At 35.2% G+C, this 13,060-nt stretch overlaps 1 protein-coding gene across 2 annotated transcripts in view; it reads right to left on the reverse strand.

The window, feature by feature from the left end:
• Positions 1-13,060, reverse strand: part of CFAP299 (cilia and flagella associated protein 299) — a 725,440-nt gene that overhangs the window by 691,901 nt on the left and 20,479 nt on the right. For both annotated transcript variants that reach the window (XM_066280903.1, XM_066280904.1), the window contains exon 2: positions 9,160-9,290. In XM_066280903.1, the coding sequence (XP_066137000.1) occupies positions 9,160-9,290 (131 nt within the window). The remainder of the gene's footprint in view (positions 1-9,159; positions 9,291-13,060) is intronic.

Genomic DNA, 13,060 nt, shown 5'->3' on the forward strand with positions numbered 1-13,060 from the left:
AGAAAAAATGCTACAGAAAATCATTAAAGCCCAAAGCTGGTTCTTTGAAAAGATCAATAAAACTAGTAAATCTCTATATAGTTAAATTAAGATCAACTTACTGGTATGAAAAATAAAAGAGGGAATATCCTCATAGATCCTACATGTATTCAAGTGATATAAAAATATTATAAATGACTTTATGCCTATGTATTTGATACACAAATGAACAAATTGTATGAAAGAAGCAAACAATAAAAACATATTCATACAGAATGAAATAATCTGAATTTCCCTATTATCCCTATTATCTAATTAAAAGATTAAATTTGTAGTTAAAAGCCTTTTCACAAAGGCCCTGGCCGGTTGGCTCAGTGGTAGAGCGTCGGCCTGGCGTGCAGGAGTCCCAGGTTCGATTCCCGGACAGGGCACACAGGAGAAGTGCCCATCTGCTTCTCCACCCCTCCCCCTCTCCTTCCTCTCTGTCTCTCTCTTCCCCTCCCACAGCTAAGGCTCCATTGGAGCAAAGTTGGCCCGGGCGCTGAGGATGGCTCCGTGGCCTCTGCCTCAGGCACTAGAATGGCTCTGGTTGCAACAGAGCGACACCCCAGATGGGCAGAGCATCACCCCTGGTGGATGGGCCAGGTGGATCCCGGTTGGGCGCATGCAGGAGTCTGTCTGACTGCCTCCCCGTTTCCAGCTTCGGAAAAATGAAAAAAAAAAAAAAAAGCCTTTTCACAAAGAAAACTCCAAAATTAGAAGGTTTCACCAAACCTTTAAGGTAACATCCACCAAAAAATTAAGGAAAAAAATACTAACTCTAAACAAATATTTCCAGAATATTTGAAAGATCAATTAAAATATCACAAAGCATTTTATGAGACCAAAATTACCCAGATATGAAATAAGAAAAACATTACAAGCAAAGAAAACTGATGACAAATATGCTTCATAAAAATGGAAGCAAACATCTTGAATATTGGCAAATTAAATCAAAATACATATATTTGTATATATTAGCTACATATAGATTGTGTGTGTGTGTGTGTGTGTGTGTGTAGAAATAGAGAAAGAGAGAGAAAAACAAATTTGGGTTTATCTTAGAAATGCAAGCATGGTTAAATCTTTGAAAATTAATCAATTTAAAACTCTTAGAAAACTGGGAATAGAAAGAAATTTTCTAATAAAAAGCATCTACAAAAAATCTATAGCTAACATCATTTTTAATAATGAAAGAGAAACTGTTCCTTAGCATATAAGAAAGAAAAAACATAAGGATGTCTATTCTTTCCACTTTTATTAAATGTTACCTCAGATGCTCTATTTGGTTGATAAAGGAGAGAAAAATAAGATGCATACAGAATACAAAAAGAGAAAGAAAAATTTTTGTTGATGTTCTTTCACATACAAAATCAGAAAAAATTATACTATGACAAATAAGTTTAAGAAAGTATATGATATATAAGGGCAATATAGAAAAGTCAGTTTAATGTTTATGTACTATCAATATCTAATTGAAAATAAAATTTACGAGTGAAATAAGTAAATCAGAAAAAACTAAGAACTATATGATTCTATACATAGGTGAGACATAAAAATGAGACTCAGAGACATGGACAAGAGGGTGGTGGTTACGGGGTGGGGGGCACAAAGAAAACCAGATAGAAGGTGACAGAAGACAATTTGACTTTGGGTGATGGGTATGCAACATAATAAAATGTCAAAATAACCTAGAGATGTTTTCTCTAAACCTATGTACCCTGATCGATCAATGTCACCCCATTAAAATTAATAATAAATAAATAAATAAAATTTAAAAGCATTAAAAGCCTGACCAGGCGGTGGCGCAGTGGATAGAGTATTGAACTGGGATGCGAAGGACCCAGATTCGAGACCCCGAGGTCACCCACTTGAGCACAGGCTCATCTGTTTTGATCAAAGCTCACCAGCTTGGACCCAAGGTTGCTGGCTCGAGCAAGGGGCTACTTGGTCTGCTGGAGCCCCACTGTCAAGGCACATATGAGAAAGTAATCAATGAACAACTAAGGTGTCTTAACAAAAAACTAATAATTGATACTTCTCATCTCTCTCCATTCCTGTCTGTCTGTCCCTATCTATCCCTCTCTCTGACTCTTTCTCTGTCTCTGTAAAAAAATAAAAATTAAAAATAAAAGCATTAAAAAGATTAAAAATCTTAGGGATAAATCTCATAAAAATATTTGCAAGTTTTGTACATTGCAAACAGAACACTGTAGAGAGAAATAACCAAGATCTAAATTAATTGAGAGCTATACAATGTTCATACAGCAGAAAATCTGATATGTTAACATTTAGTTCTCCCTAAATTAATCTATATATTCAAACAAAATTCTGGCAGGCTTATTGTATAAATGACAAGATTATTCTACACTTTCTATGAAAAATCAAAAGACCTAAAATTCAAAACATTTTTTAAAAGAAAACAAAGTTGGAGGAGGACTCCCATTATCTATTTTTAAAACCTAATGACAGAGTGTTGTTCACATGATAGACAAATAGGCCAATGATATAGAATAAAAAATCAATAAAAAATAGACCCACACATATACAGTTAACAGGTTACTGACAAAGGAACCTTCAAAACCCAGTGGTGAAAGGCTAATATTTTAACCAATAATACTGACAATTGGAAATCCAAATTTAAAAATAAAAACAACCCCTTGACTCTTAACTCGCAAAATATACAAAATATAACTCAACATGAATTATATACCTAAATCTAAATCCTAAAACTCTAAAAGTCCTAAAAGGAAATAAAAAGAAAAAATATTTGTGATCTTTGAATATTTTAAAAAATTCTTAGGATACACACACACACACACACACACACACACACACACACTAAAAACCTATACCATTAAAAAAAAACTGATAAGACAGGCTAAGTTAGACATCATCGCAATTAAAATTTTCTGCTATTTGAAAGATACTGTTAAGAAAATCCTTAAAATAACAATGGCCAGAGAGGGATAAAATATTTTCAAATTATGTATTAGGCAAAGAACTTGTAATCAGAATATATAAATGGCACTTATAATCAATAAAAATAAGATATTTCACCAAACAGGAAATAATAATGGCAAATAAGCATATGAACAAGTGCTCAGAATCCTTAGTCAGTAGGGAACTATAATCAGATACCACTATACCTGCTATACTGACTAAAATTATTAAAACTGATAATACCATGTGTTATCTAGGAACTGAAAAGCTCATAAATTGCTAGTGGGGAAGTAAAATGATACAGACACTTTCGAAAAACATATGAAAGTTCCTTATAAAATTAAATATCCACTGCCATGTGAATCAGTAATCCCACTCCTGGGTATTTATCTAAGATAAATGAAAGTACATGTCCTTGCAAAGACCTATTGACATATACAGTGTGTCCGTAAAGTTGTGGTGCACTTTTGACCGGTCACAGGAAAGCAACAAAAGATGATAGAAATGTGAAATCTGCACCAAATAAAAGGAAAACCCTCCCAGTTTCTGTAGGATAATGTGGCAGCATGTGCGCATGCGCAGATGATGATGTAACACTGTGTATACAGAGGAGCAGCCCACAGCCATGCCAGTCGAGATGTGGACGGTACAGAGGAAAGTTCAGTGTGTTCTGTGGCTCGCTAAATTCGAATCCGTGACCAAAGTACAACGTGAATATCGGTGCGTTTATAACAAAGTGCCACCACATAGGAATAACATTACTCGATGGGATAAGCAGTTGAAGGAAACTGGCAGTTTGGTGGAGAAACCCCATTCTGGTAGACCATCAGTCAGTGATGAGTCTGTAGAGGCTATACAGGATAGCTGCCTAAGGAGCCCTAAAAAATCTGTGCATGAGCCTACATCAAACTGCACTGAATAGGTATGAAACTGGGAGAGTTTTCCTTTTATTTGGTGCAGATTTCACATTTCTATCATCTTTTGTTGCTTTCCTGTGACCAGTCAAAAGTGCACCATGACTTTATGGACACACTGTATTTACAGCAGGTTTATCTGAATAAACTAAAACTAGATATAGCCAACTATCCATCAACTGGAGGTGGTTGAATACACATTGTTTTCTATCCATTAAATTAAATATTATTAAGCAATAAACAAGAACAAATATACATGCAACCACAGGATCTCAAAAGCTTTTTACTTAGTGAAAAAAAATGGCTACATACTATATGATTTCATTTATATGACGTTCTGGAAAAGGCAAAACTCTAGGTGAAGAAATTAGATGAGTGGTTTCAGGGCCTGGGAAGAAGGTACAAATACAAAGGGGCATAAGGAAACATTTGGGGTTAATGGAGCTGTTCTTATCCTGAAAATGGTAGAAGCAAGATTGAACAGGGGTAGCTGTCAGACCTTACTGCCCACTTGAAAGTCTCTGCCAGACCCTAAAATGTCTGCAAAGCAAAGATCACCTGTTAGAGGGGTCCCCTTGTAGTGAACCATTGTCTTGCTCAGTGACTGGTGGAGGCTACTCTGAGAACATGACATTTGCTCAGTTGCTGAGGCTGATCAAGAAAGAGTTCATTGGAAGTTGTCAGCTCACATACTCTTTGAAGACAGGCAGAAAGTTCATTTTTAAATTTCATTTTTGAAAGTCAGATTTATTGATATGTTTAAAATGTTTAATTTAATGAGTTCTGACAAATATCCTGACATAATCAAGATAAAAACATCTCCCAATCAAAACAGAAAGTAGTTGACTAACTTGACTAGATTGACTAGAATAAGAAATGCTGGGGTCCAGCCCAGTTTTTACATTTAGTTCCAGATACACCTAAGGATAAAAGGCCATAGGTACTTGCCCCTGAACCACTATAAATATTCTCTTTATTCCTTTACATTCAGCATCTGAGACTCATCAGACCAGTACGGGGAAGCCTTACAGAAATTTCCGAAGCCTCACCATAAAGTCTCTCATGAAGATATAATATCCAACCAGTAGCTACCAGCTCCATCAGAGCTACCACTTACTCCATCTATGTTTCAGATGCTGTGTTTCAGTAAAATAAAGTTATTATCTCAGAAGCAGATTTGAGAAGGGCTAATTCATCTCCTAAAAAGATCAGGAGATCCGAAGCAAAGACTGATGATCTTACATGCTCATCGAGGAGAGGAGAGTGTTCAGCCTGAGAGACCACTTTGTTATAACTACTAACCAGACCCCAAGAACCCAATATCCCACTAGTGTTGCAGATAGTCAAGGTTCATCTCCCCATTGCCTGTGGAAATTACCTGAACTTCTCACTACAAACAGAAATTATCTGCAGCTTGTGAAGGTAGTTACCTCAACACCACAGCCAGCCCCTGGGAGAAAGAATACTCAGCCTTGACAAATGTACCACCAGCTAAAACTACTCCCATCCCTTCTTTCCAACCTACATAGCCTCTATCATGTGACTACTCCATCCAGAAGGCATGAACCTCAATGGAGGGGAAGGAGGGATGAGGTTTACATGACAGTGAAACAGATGATTTTGAAGTAAAGGTTGAGGGAGCTAGGGCAGTGGTCGGCAAACTCATTAGTCAACAGAGCCAAATATCAACAGTACAACAATTGAAATTTCTCTTGAGAGCTAAATTTTTTAAACTTAAACTGTTTTAAGTTATATTGTTATTAACTTAATTAGGGTACTCCTAAGCTGGCCTTTGCTAAAAAAAAAAAAAAAAAAAAAAAACTCAAGGAGCCAAAGAGCCGCATGTGGCTCGCGAGCCGCAGTTTGCTGACCAAGGACTGCTAGGGGAATCCAGAGCACAGCCACCATCACTGACAGCGTCAACCAAGTAAATATAGAAATGAGGGCCTCTAGCTATCACAGGTAAAGAGTTTCAGCAAGGAAACAGGTACAAAATAATACAAAGGGGCAGGGAGAAAAGTTTGTGATTATCATAGAATTGAGGCAAAACAGATGTGTCCATCTTCATACTCTTCTTTGCCTGGTTAATTCCTACTTCTCCTTTAAGAGTAAATTTAGCAGTGATGCCTTAAGAGGAGCTCCCTCATTCTTCACAGCCCCCCCAAATCTTGACATAGTACTGCTTCAGGGTATCACCCCAGCACCTATGATAGCATATATTCTCTCCTGTTGGAATTGCTTTTTATTGAGATATAATTCACATACCACAAATCTCCAACTTTTAAGGTATACAAGTTAATGGTTTCTAGTATATCTACAAAGTTATGCCATCATCATCAATATCTAATTCCAGAAGACGTTATAACCCCAAAAAGACTCCCCAAAGCCATTAGCAGTCATTCTCCATTTACCCTACCTTCCAACCAAAAATCTACTTTCTCTATGTAAGGATTTACGTATTCTGGACATTTTATATAAATGGAACTATACAATATAAAGTCTTCTGGTCTGGCTTCTTTGCTTAGCCTAATGTTTTCAAGGTTTATCCATGTTGTAGCATGTCCCAGTATGGCTGAATAATATTCCATTGGATCTAAATACCACATTTTTTAATCCATTCATCAGTTGATGGACATTTAGGTTGTTTTACTTTATGACTACTCTGAATAATGTTACTATAAACACTGATGTATAAGTTTTTAAGTAGACCTATATTTTCAATTCCCTCAGATATATACTTACGAGAGCATATTCTGGGTCACATGACAACTCTATGTCTAATATTTTGAAAATGTTTTCCATTTTATATTTCACCAGCAATGTAACTGTCCTTCATTTATCTAACCCTAAAATTTCTTGAGAGTAGGAACTTACATCTTATGTTCTATCTCCAGCACCTACCATAGTGCCTAAAATAATATGGTTATCTATGAGTATTTGTAAAGTGAATTACTGAATAGACCAGAATAATTTTCTTCATATTATGTCTTATTCTGGCAAAATACTTACCAAAATACCCTCTAATATCTTTTATTTTCATGTCTCCAGACTCTTTCTCCTATAAACTTTTATAAGCAAATGACATTCTCTTAGGTGCCAGCATGTCTTGAAATGGGTACACTATGATTGTTAGAACATAGGATCGTTATCTACTTGGGGCTGCTCACTGAACATTAGAGAAGTTAGTGTAGATAATCTGATAGCAGAATCAATTATTCCTAAATTGGTACTGGTTGGCAGGCAGTCAGATGTTCATGCATATTTTCAAAGTGATCCACTAGCAGTTGTAGGCACAGAACATGTCTGGCTTTATAGAACACTCTCAACTGGCCCTGCTGCCAAAAACACTACAATGGATATGGCAGGGAAGGGAGGAAAGTGACCTCCAGATGGGGCAAGAGGAAACATATGGAGCCCACCCTTTACAAAGGGAGGCTGAAAAGATCTGTAGATGAAAGGACCTTCCAATTCTAGCAGGTCTGGGTAGGGATTAGTCTCCCATGACCGACATTTAAGTTGTTTAATTACTTCCATCTCTGGCCAGTTAAAGAGTCATCGCATAGAGTAAATACCCATTTTGACCCTCAAATAAAAAATGGACATATACATGAATACAATATTTTAAATATAACAAACTCATCTTGATATGAAATTGAAAAACACATCTCTAATAAAATATAAATATATACCAATTCCTTATAAAAACTCACAAATATCTTCTAATGGTTCTGACTAATAAGCATTTATTGATATCTGCAGAAAGAAAAGACTCCATCAACATTTTATGTAAGACACATTACATTGCACACATGTGCTTTGCATCATTTCAATTTTCTAAGAATAGAAGTGGAGTGTAAGTACATGCAATAAATTATTGAAGCTTTATATAAATTGCCCGTGGTAAACAGAATGCCTCTCCCATCCAAGGATGCCCATGAATCCCCAGAACCTGTTAATACATTACATTACATGGCAAAAGGGACTTTGCAGATGTAATAAAGGTTACAACCTTTAAAATAGGGAGATTATTCTGGATTATCTAGATGGATCCAGTGTGATCACATGAGCTCTTTAAAGGAGAGCTCTTGCACTGGTTGGAGTCAGGACAGATGCTGCAGAAGTGGAAATCAAAGGAATTTGAAGGCTGAGAGACTCATGACCCACTCTTGCTGGCAAAGACCACATGGAAGGCATAAGTAGGAATGGGCAGCCTGTAGGAACAAAGACTAGTCCCCAAATGACATCTGACAAGGAAATTGGGCCTTAGGAACTAACTTTGGCCAGCAACCTGAATGAGTTTGAAAATAGATTCATCCTCAAGAGCCTCTCGGCAAGAACTCTGTCCTGCTGACACTAGAATTTCAACCTTGTGATATATTAAGCAGAAAACCCATCTGAGCCACTATACTCTGGTATCTGACTTACAGAACTATGAGTAAATAAATACATTTGTTTTGTCTTAAGCCACTAATTTTGTAGTAATATGCTATGGCAGCAATAGAAAATTAATATATTATGAAATGTCAGTATATTAAAATTTAATATTCTACGGTGCTGAAACACAATAACCACTAAAAAAAATTGAGATTGTACATTCTCAGAACCAATTCACATTCCACTATCAAATGTTATATTTATAATAAATACATTGATGATTTCTACTCATAATCACTGGGTATTTTTTAAAATGTTATCTATGAATAATAAACTACTTTTTAAGTAATTATCCTTTCCAACACTTACAAATTTAGCATTTATTTTTAAAAAGGAAATAGCTAATCACTTCCAAGTATTTTCAAAGCATTTTACCAGTTTCATACAGTTTACTTTAGCTGTACATCTTTTTCATAACATGTTTAACATATTTTATTAGATTGATATTTTACATAGTCATATCTTAGTCACACTAACAAAAACCAGTGATCATTAATAGAGTTGAATAAATCAACATTTACAAAAATGTAAGAACATAAAGATGGCAAATGTTTACAAGGCCTCAGCAGTACAAAGAACCCTAAGGCAAAAAGTCACTTATATTTTTAGTACATAAACACATAGAATCTATAATACTGAGTTACTTTTTCACAGGACTTTATTGCACGTGGTTTTCTTGCAAGCATACCACTATTCCTTTAGTTCCTGATCTGCAGGTCACACTTTTGAGATGTTTCAAGTTTGACCTGCTACAACCAATGTTTGTAAGTTATAACAATGGCAACAAAATGTATTTTCCAGGGGCTCTCCAATACACCATATAATCTAGATTTGGAGCATGGACACTTACTTTTTCAGAGTTCTTTCAGCCTGTCTTGCAAATTCTATAGCTGCCTTCCTTGCTTCAAAATCTTCCCTTTTCACCACCTCTCCAGTCCCTCGGTAGCCTAGCTCCACCAACTGGCGGGCCAGGCCTTCATCCTAAAAGACAATGCCAGCTGTTAGATGTGTGGATGAACGAGACATCTTGTTTCACCAATATACAAATAATTGTTTTCAATAAAAAAAAATCAAATTTATCATTTTAAAATGATAAAAGAGCTATCAAGTATAAAAAATTAGAATTATTTCTAAAAACACTGTACTTTTATAAACATCTGATTTGTCATCCCTCTCCCATAGATGTAAAGTGAAAAAAAAAATTAATCACTAAATTTTCTCTAAGGGATTGGGAGACAAAAGTCTGCTATGTTTTTAATCAGTTTATGAGAACAGCTGTACATAATTAATACAGAATCTTTAAAACAATAAAATTTGAGACAATAGCATTCATACAAGAAAGAAAAGACTTAATAAAACAATCACATAAAAACAGAATTGGGTTACTTTTGGAAAATTCAACATTTTAGAGACTTACTTCCTTGAAGTAAATTAACTGATGACACACAGCATTATAACTTCAAATACCAAATAAAGAGCAGATGAATTTCCTTTTCAAGTGAAAAGATATTGTTTCCATATAATGTTGGCACCATTAAAAACAGAAAAGCAGAAACCCAAGATGACCACAAAAGGCTTCAAATTGAAAAATATTTTCCCACAATATGCTGGACCTTTTCTATTTCAGTTCCTTTGAAAATTGTCTCACACATTTTTGTCACTTGTATAACATATTCAAAAAATATTGTTCCCCCATAATTTGAAGAGGTGTCAATTCACCTGAAGTTATTAATAGAAAGACTAAAGCTTTAGGCCCTAGCTGGGTGGCTCAGCAAGCAGATAAAGCGTTGTCCCAGAACACGGAGGTTGTGGGTTCAATCCTTGGTCAGGGCAGTTACAAGAAGCAATCCATGAACACCTAACTAAATGGAACAACTAAATGAAACAACGAGCTGATGCTCTTCTCTCTCTCAAATCAATGAAAAAAATTTTTTTAAAGACTAAAGTTTTACATAAAAAATATGTCTATACTAATAATGGCCCTTATATTATTATTTTAATTAAATATGAAATATCTGAAATAGTAAAAACAGAATATCTACTATTATTAGACCATTTATCACTTTAAATACAAGAACCATCAAACAGGATTACATGAGGAAACTTAAGATGCACGGTTAATAATCTATTCAACCCACAGTGCCTATTTTAAAGTTCCAATTACTAGGTCAAAACTAAAATATTTACATTATCAATCTACAAGACTTGCTACTTTGCTTTGCTAAACGTTTAACATCATATGTTGTACTTTGTGTACAAATGTGCATACATTTGCCAAGCTAATATAATGCAAACCACCAGGCTTTGCCCAGGCTATTTGTTTCTTTTTCATTGTTGCCCTGCTTACTATACTTGTTATCCCTAGCTCTCCAGTGTGAACCACAAAACTGGGCAAATGTCTCCACCTAGTGGAATTAATATTTAATAGAAAAAGCAATGCAGGTATGGGGATTGATTTACAAAAGTGAGATGAGTTGCGTGTAAATTTTCTTAAATATATCATTTAAAGCAAACTTATGATGAGAACTCTCAACTTAGCTCTGTGAGACTCTGAGGGTCTTCTAGAAGAATAGAAATTGCTGGTGGTCAAAACAGAATATCTTATATAGTAAAGACCATTAGAAAGTTGATGTATTAACTGTGTACATAGAGTGAATTATGCATTCCTGGGTGTCTCAACTGGGCCATACAAAATTATTTAGATAGTTCTGCACTCATTTACACTAATGTATGGTGCAACAAATGACAGAATATATCATACTTAGAAAACAAGTAGGTGTTTACCTGAAACCTATGTACTCTTATTGATCAATGTCACTCTTTTAAATTAAATTTTCTAAATAAAATAAAATAAAAAGTAGTGAGCTGAAGATGGTTGCCTCACTTGATTGCTCTAACTGGTAGAATCATGAGTCATCTCTTCAGCTTAAATGGTCAATTATCTTTAAAGAAAAGTCTCTTTAAGGAAACTGAGAAATAAGATATTTTTATTTATTCACATACTTAGCATTTATGAGGCTTTTCATTCCTTTATGTGTGTATCCAAGTCTCCTACTGACATATAATTTTCCTGTGCCTAAAAATCTTTGTTTAACGTTTCTTGTAGTTCAGGTCTGCTAACCAAAATGGGTTGAATAGATTATTAACAATGCACCTTATATTTTTCTCATTTATTCCTATTTGACAGTTCTTGTATTCAACAGTGATGTGTTAAGTAATGGTCTATAACAATAGCATGTATTCTATTTGCACTATATTTTAGATTTCATATTTAATTAAAATGATAATATAAGGACTATTATTACTATAGACATTTTATTAAAAGCTTTAGTCTTTTTTTTTACTTTTTATTATTAATTTAAATGGGGTGACATTGATAAATCAGGGTACATATGTTCAGAGAAAACACCTCCAGGTTATTTTGACATTTGATTATGTTGCATAACCATTACCCAAAGTCAAATTGTCTTCCATCACCTACTATCTGGTTTTCTTTGTGCCCCTCCCCTCCCCCAACCTTGTCCCTCTCCTACCTCCCTCCCTCCCAATTCCGTAACCACCACCCTCTTGTCCATGTCTCTGAATCTCATTTTTATGTCCCACTTATGTATGGAATCATATAGTTCTTAGTTTTTTCTGATTTACTTATTTCACTCAGTATAATGTTATCAAAGTCCATCCATGTTGTTGTAAAAGATCCATGTCATCATTTCTTATGGCTGAGTAGTATTCCATAGTATATACGTACCAAAGCTTTTTAATCCATTTATCCACTGACAGACACTTGGGCTGTTTCCAGATCTTAGCTATTGTGAACAATGCTGCCATAAACATAAGGGTGCATTTCTCCTTTTGAAACACTACTATGGTGTTCTTGGGGTATATTCCTAAAAGTGGGAGAGCTGAGTCAAAAGGCAGTTCAATTTTTACTTTTTTGAGGAATCTCCATACTGTTTTCCATAGTTGCTGCACCAGTCTGCATTCCCACCAGCAGTGCAGGAGGGTTCCCTTTTCTCCACGTCCTCGCCAGCATTTATTCTGTGTTGTTTTGTTGATGAGCGCCATTCTGACTGGTGTGAGGTGATATCTCATTGTGGTTTTAATTTGCATTTTTATAATGATTAGTAATGTTGAGCATTTTTTCATATGCCTATTGGCTGTCTGTATGTCCTCTTTGGAGAAGTGTCTATTCATTTCTTTTGCCCATTTTTTGATTGGTTTGTTTGTCTTCCTGGTGTTGAGTTTTACAAGTTCTTTATAAATTTTGGTTATTCAACCCTTATCAGACATTTTGTCGAATATGTTCTCCCATTGTGTAGTTTCTTTTTTTATTCAGTTCTTATTATCTTTAGCTGTGCAAACCTTTTTAGTTTGATATAGTCCCATTAGTTTATCCTGTCTTTTGTTTCACTTGCCCGTGGAGATAAATCGGCAAATATACTGCTGCGAGAGATGTCGGAGAGCTTACAGCCTATGTTTCCTTCTAAGATGCTTATGGTTTCATGGCTTACATTTAAGTCTTTCATCCATTTTGAGCTTATTTTTGTGAATGGTATAAGTTGGTGGTCTAGTTTCATTTTTTTGCAGGTAGATATCCAATTTTCCCAACACCATTTGTTAAAGAGGCTGTCTTTACTCCATTGTATGCTCTTACCTCCTTTGTCAAATATCAGTTGTCCATAATGGTGTGGGTTTATTTCTGGGTTCTCAGTTCTGTTCCATTGATCTATATGCCTGTTCTTATGACAGTA

Source organism: Saccopteryx bilineata, chromosome 5 (genome assembly GCF_036850765.1).
Source record: "Saccopteryx bilineata isolate mSacBil1 chromosome 5, mSacBil1_pri_phased_curated, whole genome shotgun sequence".
Classification (NCBI taxonomy): Eukaryota; Metazoa; Chordata; class Mammalia; order Chiroptera; family Emballonuridae; genus Saccopteryx; species Saccopteryx bilineata.